The sequence below is a fragment of the Podarcis raffonei genome, chromosome 18 (genome assembly GCF_027172205.1).
Source record: "Podarcis raffonei isolate rPodRaf1 chromosome 18, rPodRaf1.pri, whole genome shotgun sequence".
In the NCBI taxonomy this organism is placed as follows: Eukaryota; Metazoa; Chordata; class Lepidosauria; order Squamata; family Lacertidae; genus Podarcis; species Podarcis raffonei.
The window spans coordinates 11,209,724-11,216,801 of NC_070619.1; the positions used below are offsets into that span (position 1 = coordinate 11,209,724).

Consider the following 7,078-nt stretch of genomic DNA (forward strand, 5'->3'; position numbering starts at 1 on the left):
GGAGGGAGGGAGGGAGAGGAAGGAAGGAAGGAAGATAAGAAGGAAAGAAGGAAGGAAGGAAGGAAGGAAGGAAGGAAGGAAGGAAGGAAGGAAGGAAGGAAGGAGAGAGGGAGAGGAAGGAAGGAAGGAGAGAGGGAGAGGAAGGAAGGAAAGATAGGAAGGAAGGAAGGAAGGAAGGAAGGAAGGAAGGAGAGAGGGAGAGGAAGGAAAGAAGGAGGTTTCCGCACGAATGGGTAGGAATTGGTGGTCGGGGGGGTTTGTTTTGTGTTTCTTTTCTAAACCGTGCTGTGTCCCCCCCTCCTTTCTTCCTCTCCCCCCTCCCTCCTTCCCTTCCTCAGCCTACTCCGCCCCAGGCACACCCCCTGCGAACCGCTTCGTGGGACTAGGACGGGACCCTGGCAGCATCTATCAGGCGCAGGTGAGTCCGCCTAACTCTTCCTCGGGGTCACGGCGATGGAAGAATTCCTCTTCTCGGACCAGGGTTGGGGGAGACCTGTGGACCTCCGAAGGTAACCGGACCCTTTGCTTTCTCCGTCCTCCCGCAGCCAGCTTGACCAGTGAGTGGTCAAGGATTGTGGGCAGGGGCGTAGGAAGGGGGGACGGTCCGCCCCAGGTGCCACCATGGAGGGGGGTGACAATTTATCAGGTAACAATTACTGCCCTACTAGGGTGGTTCATAGGGACGCTGGTGGCGCTGTGGGTTAAACCACAGAGCCTAGGGCTTGCTGATCAGAAAGGCAGCGGTTCGAATCCCCGCAATGACGGGGTGAGCTCCCGTTGCTCGGTCCCTGCTCCTGCCAACCTAGCAGTTCGAAAGCACGTCAAAGTGCAAGTAGATAAATAGGTACCGCTCCGGCGGGAAGGTAAACAGCGTTTCCGTGCGCTGCTCTGGTTCGCCAGAAGCGGCTTAATCCTGCTGGCCACATGACCCGGAAGCTGTACGCCGGCTCCTTCGGCCTGTAAAGCGAGATGAGCGCCGCAACCCCAGAGTCGGCCACGACTGGACCTAATGGTCAGGGGTCCCTTTACCTTTAGGGTGGTTCATAAAAAAACTTTCTTTTTTAAATGCCTGCTCCAAAGGTCTTATCTTACTACACTAGGTATTATATAGCTCAGGCATAGGCAAACTCCGGCCCTCCAGATGTTTGGGACTACAATTCCCATCATCCCTGACCACTGGTCCTGTTAGCTAGGGATGATGGGAGCTGTAGTCGCAAACATCTGGAGGGCTGGGGTTTGCCTATGCCTGATATAGCTATTTGTCAACCACGCCATTTCAGCAATTTTTTGTAGTTTATTATTGTCTGGGCTTCTTCTTCCTTCTACCCTTTTGTCACCAAAGGAAATTCCAACGAAATTATCAGGGGAAACTTTTTGGCAGTAAGAGCTGTTCGGCCGTGGGATGGAAGCAGAGTTTGAATGGCCCTCTGTCAGGGATGCTTTAGCTGAAATTCCTGCATTGCAAAGGGGGTTGGGATGGATGACCCCTCGGGGTCCCTTTGCAACTCTACAGTCCTTTGATTCTGTGACGCAGGCCAGACAGCTAACTTGCAATTCTGAGACGTCCAAAGGGAGGAAAAGGCGGCGAGATGAATGCCTTTTCGCAAACCCGTTTCACAAACAGACACATTTTGGGTGCGTGCTTTCCCCTCAATTCATAATAATAATTAATAATAATAATAATAATAATAATAATAATAATAGATTTTTATTTATACCCCACCCTTCCCAGTTCAAAAACCAGGCCCACAACAAATTTAAAACACTTAATTGTAAAAGCAGCATAAAAACACGAATAACAATAAAATTCAAAGCTCAGGAATCAATTTAGGGGAAATCCATCTAATAAGCATTAGATGATCACCACGGCTAGCTGGCTGAATTGGTCCTACTTGGGCCAGCGAGGAGACCAGGGGAGAATTAGCTGTGGGGTCTCAAAGCAGGAAATTTTCATAAAAGGGAAATAAAAGATTTGACACGTGTTTGGTCGGGTGTCCGAAGAAGCGATCTGTGTGACCTTTTCCTCCCTCTGCAAAATCTTCTGCCTTCGTCAGGCAGGGAGACTGGGGTCAGATCCACTCGGTCGGCCCGCAAATCTCTCTTTTCACGCACGATTCTCCGTGCCGCAGTTGGAATATCCCAGAGGGCATATATGGGTCTGGGTGTGTTTTGTGGGGGGGGGGTTCTTGCGGGGGGGGAATTGACTGCAGAGGAGAGGCAGTGCGGAGACTGCGGGTGGCTGGCTAGGAGAGGAGGAGCGCGGAGGGGAAATCGCTCTCGCCAGCTGAGATCTGCTGAATCTGCAAAAAAAAAAGGGGGGGAGGGGAGGGAGAAAAGCTTGTTAGACGCAGTAGGAATTATGGCGCAGCCTCTCTCTCCATGCACAAACACCTCCAGCCAAGACGGCTTGCAGGTCGTGGAATCGTAGAGCGATAAGGTAACCCCAGGGGTCATCCATTCCAACCCCTTGCAATGCAGGAACCTCAGCTAAAGCCAGGGCTGGATGAGGCCCTAATTTCCTGAAAAGTAATGGGGCCCTTTCTATGTCCAGCTGTCCTTTGCCAACAACAAATTGCCGCTGTTTTTTGTGTTGAATATATGCTATATGGTAACATATGGACCTAACAGGTATGTCGAGGTATTTGCATATGCAGAATGTAGGCACCCTATATATAGAAAGGAGCAAAGCAGTGATATTTGAGGGAGCAGGCTAGCAGGCGGGGCCCATGACTTACATCACAGGAGCCGACACAACTCAAAACACTGTTGCTGCATGTAGGTTTTATTCTATTTGTTTTTTTATCTTATATTTTGGAAATGTACATCCAGTTTTTCCCCTTTAAACTTTTTTGGGGCCCCCTACAGAGTGGGACCCTAAGCTGTAGCTTGTTTAGCTTATACGTAAATCTGGCACTGGTTCACAGCAGTGGTGGCGCTGTGGGTTAAACCACAGAGCCTAGGACTTGCCGTTCATAAGGTTGGTGGTTCGAATCCCCACGACGGGGTGAGCTCCCGTTGCTCGGTCCCTGCTCCTGCCAACCTAGCAGTTCGAAAGCACGTCAAAGTGCAAGTAGATAAATAGGTACCACTCCGGCGGGAAGGTAAACGGCGTTTCCGTGCGCTGCTCTGGTTCGCCAGAAGCAGCTTAGCCCTGCTGGCCACATGACCCGGAAGCTGTACGCCGGCTCCCTTGGCTAGTAAAATGAGATGAGCGCCGCAACCCCAGAGTCGGCCGCGACTGGACCTAACGGTCAGGGGTCCCTTTACCTTTACCTTACCTTGGTTTACAACCATAATCCATTCCGGAGGTCCGTTTGCAAACCAAAACAGGGGCGCTTTCGCCAATGGGGCCTCCAGAAAAAAATTGTCCATAAACCCAAAAGAAATGGGTTATTTAAGCTGAAATTCTCAGGAAAGCGAATGCTACAACCTGTAGGGACGTAATTTGGTGGTGGTGCAACCCCGATCACTACCACTGGGGAATATATTGAGGACTAGCGACTTGATTTAAAAATAAAATTTTAAAAATGCTGAGTTTCTGGGGAAAGCAGACGCTGGGTCAGCGCCAAATTTCTACACCTGCTTTTTTCCATCGCAAACACACGCAGAGTGATCATCCATGCCTGCTTCTTGAGTTTTTTCAGGAAAATGAAATTGTGGGCGCTTTGGGGTGGGATTCGCCAACAGAAATAGTGATGGTCTAAGACACTTCCTGGTTCTTTTGGCAAAAACCCAGCCGCTTATTCCTGCATTGCAGGGGGCTGAACCAGAATGATCCCCAATATCTCTTTGAAAACTATAATTCTATGTCTGGAATAGCTCTAGCTAGAAACAGAGTCAAAAAGGCTGTGCTGCCACCTGCTGGCTATTTGCAAAAACTACACGCGGGTGGCGCTGTGGGTTAAACCACAGAGCCCAGGACTTGCCGATCAAAAGGTCGGCGGTTTGAATCCCCGCAACGGGGTGAGCTCCCGTTGCTCGGTCCCTGCTCCTGCCCACCTAGCAGTTCAAAAGCACATCAAAGTGCAAGTAGATAAATAGGTACCGCTACGGCGGGAAGGTAAACGGCGTTTCCGTGTGCTGCTCTGGTTCGCCAGAAGCGGCTTAGTCCTGCTGGCCACATGACCCGGAAGCTGTACGCCGGCTCCCTCCGCCAATTAAGCGAGATGAGCGCCGCAACCCCAGAGTCGGCCATGACTGGACCTAATGGTCAGGGGCCCCTTTACCTTTAATAGGCAAACCTTACTTTGCAGACGACCCCCAAAGTATCTGGCTAGCACTTTTGTTAGGTTATATTTGTGATAAATGTTGAAATAATAATAATAATAATAATAATAATAATAATAATAATAATGTGGGTTTTTTTGGGGGGGGAAATAATTTTCTCTTGTTTCCACTTTCTCTTTCTCTCCCCTCTTGTCCTTCAGTCCTGGTATTTAGGTTAACCGCAGCTTACATTTGGACCTTCATCTTCCTCACCCCCCTCACCCCCCCTCCTGGGCTTTGGGCTTCCTCCGAGGAGAACGATTCACACCCACTCCCGACACCCCCCCCGGCTCAAACCTTGATGGCGGTGCGGAGAGAGGGGCGACGGCGGACTTGGCTTCGGGAGTCCTTGGCGCCACGGGAAGAAGGTCCAAACTTTTGCAAAATGTTTTAAAAAACGAACGAAGAGAAGACTCGCCTGCCCAGCCCACAACCCCTTCTAGCAAGTCTTGGGGGGCCAGAAACAAACACTACTTTGGATAGAGGACGTATCGCGCCTCGCGGCCACCCCGCCGGTTCCGTTCTCAAAAGGGATGTTATATGCAAAATGTTCCTGATCTTTTTTCTCCCCTTGGGAGTGAAGGGGTGGAAAAGAGAGAGACTAGAGTGAGGGGGGGCGTAATTCCGGGCCTGCTGCCGCCCCCTCCAGCACCTTCCCACCCCCCCACCCCGCTCCCCTTTTGTACACCGCCTTCCTTCTCCGGAGAAGACGACGAAACGGCGCGCACGACGGATCTCCGTGGCGCGTCGAGACGGCGGAGGTAGCAAACCCCCTCTCCCGCGAGGGAGAAAAGCTGGACACCTTTTATGCTGCGTCTGTGGCCCCAATCCCTCCCCCCCTACAAAATAACCTGCGCTTTGCTTCCCTGTAGGGGGGGTTCCGCCCGCGGCACCCACCGCATGACAGGGTGTTTGGCGAGATTTCTTCGGCGAAGGAAGAACAGAGCACGTTTCCGCAACTGCGCTCTTTCCACCCAGATGCGCGTAAAAGCACGTTTGAAAGATGCCATCTTCGGGGAAAGGGGTGGGACAGGTGGGGAGGGGGGGCGCAGAAGACAGGGTTGGTCAAAAGGGGCTGTCGGTAGGAGGGTAGACCCGAGCTGCGTCCACGCAGGCAGAGCCCAAACGCCGCACGTGCAAAAACCCCCACAACCCTTTGGAAACTTGAAGGGTTGGCGCGGCACGACTTCTTCCAACACCGGGCAGGGGGTTGGATACGGCCGTACGCTGTGTTTAAACAGCATCCCCACCCCAATTTCCTGCATGGTACTAGAGGTCTGTCTCGAACCCTTGCCTTAAAGTTGGACGTGAGGCCGAGAGAACGGGTTCCCTGCCCAGCCCACGCGGAGAATTGCCATCCTGCTCTCTTACGGGGAGCGGGCTTGCGGCCAGGGTGGGGGTCCTCGTCTCCCCTCAAGCCCCCACCTTTGCCCACCTGCCTGGCAAAACCCCTAGGGAGGGAGGTTTGGGAAAGGTAACGTGCCGGCGGGTTTGCGTACATTTGAGGACCGGGCCCCCGGCTCGGCGGGCGAAGGGGGCTTGTGGAGGGATGTGAGCGAGCTGGTGGCATCCCCCCTCCCCATTCACCCTGCAAACAAACCCCCCCCCCAGCCCTTGTGTACAAAGAGCTATGCATGTTATAGTTAAACCAGCTATGTCAGGGGGGTGGCGTGGATGGCAGCGAGGCCAGGGACGGGACTGCTAATACGGATTGCACATTATTATTGTTGTAGGAAATGCACTTTGAAAAGGAGAAAGGAAGGTCGGGGCGGGAGGGGGAGTTTACGTGGGGGGGGGACAAGGTGAGGAAGGCCCTCTCCCCCTAGTGCTTTTTTGCTATTCTTTGAGGGGGGGGTGCTGTCAAGAGGTGACCACCAGGAAGGCACAGAACGGGGCCTTATTGGAGTGAGTCTTTCAGGACAAAATAGTTAAATCCAGCAGAGGCGTGGAGAGGCCTTACCTTACCCCACAGTTGCCCCCTCCCTCTAGGACTCAATTTATCCTTTTCCTCCCCATTCCTGCCCTCCCGCAAGCCCCAGACTGTGGAGCCCAGAAGCCATCTCTGACTGGTACAAGTGCCTACATTTTAACGCGCCAGTCCTCCTCGCCGGGTTACAGAGAAAGCGGCGACAACCGCGGGCGCAGGGCCCCGATCCGGGCCGAGCTGAACTTGTAGTGCTCCGAGAGAGCGTCATTTCGATAACTCCTCGCACCCCAACCACCACCCTCTTTTCCTAGCAAACACCAAAGCTTTAAAACACCACGGACCTGATCTCCTCCCGTCGTTCGCAGAATTGTAGAATTGCTGAGCTGGGAGGCGGTCGCCCCCTTTCCCCAGGGTCTCTGAGTCCAACCGGCTGCAACGCAGACATCGCAATGGAAGCGTCCACGACAGAGGGCCGTGCAAGAGTCCGTGTGGCGCTGCCAATGCCAGAGTTTTCTGCAAGGTCTGGGGAGCACCGCCTTCGCTTCAGATGGGTCCTTCTCCTTTTCAGCAAAAGCGGAGATCCTTCGAAACGATCCCCGGAGAGTTTCCCTCTGTGTGTTCAAAAGCGATCGATTCTGCAAGGAGGGACGTGTGAGGTGCAGAGGGCACTGCAGCCCTTATCCAGCAGCGGCCCGTCCAAGCAGACCAGCTGGAACGACCACATGGCGTGCCGAGAAAGGAGAAGGAAGTTTTGGAAGCCGCGAACCGCAATCAGTCGTCGCCGGGAGTTTGGGACCATCTGCATTCTCCCTGCCCGCGCTCTCCAAACTATAGTTTCCGGCGTTCGTTGGGGGAGAAGCCATGGCGGTTGTCCAAGTGGTACAA

At 53.2% G+C, this 7,078-nt stretch overlaps 1 protein-coding gene across 4 annotated transcripts in view; it reads left to right on the top strand.

Annotated features, from left to right (window-relative positions):
- NFIC (nuclear factor I C) overlaps positions 1–7,078 on the top strand; it is a 96,031-nt gene extending 88,953 nt beyond the window's left edge. For all 4 annotated transcript variants that reach the window (XM_053372562.1, XM_053372560.1, XM_053372563.1 and 1 more), the window contains 2 exons: positions 339–418; positions 4,428–7,078. In XM_053372562.1, the coding sequence (XP_053228537.1) occupies positions 339–418; positions 4,428–4,445 (98 nt within the window). In that variant the 3' untranslated portion in view covers positions 4,446–7,078. The remainder of the gene's footprint in view (positions 1–338; positions 419–4,427) is intronic.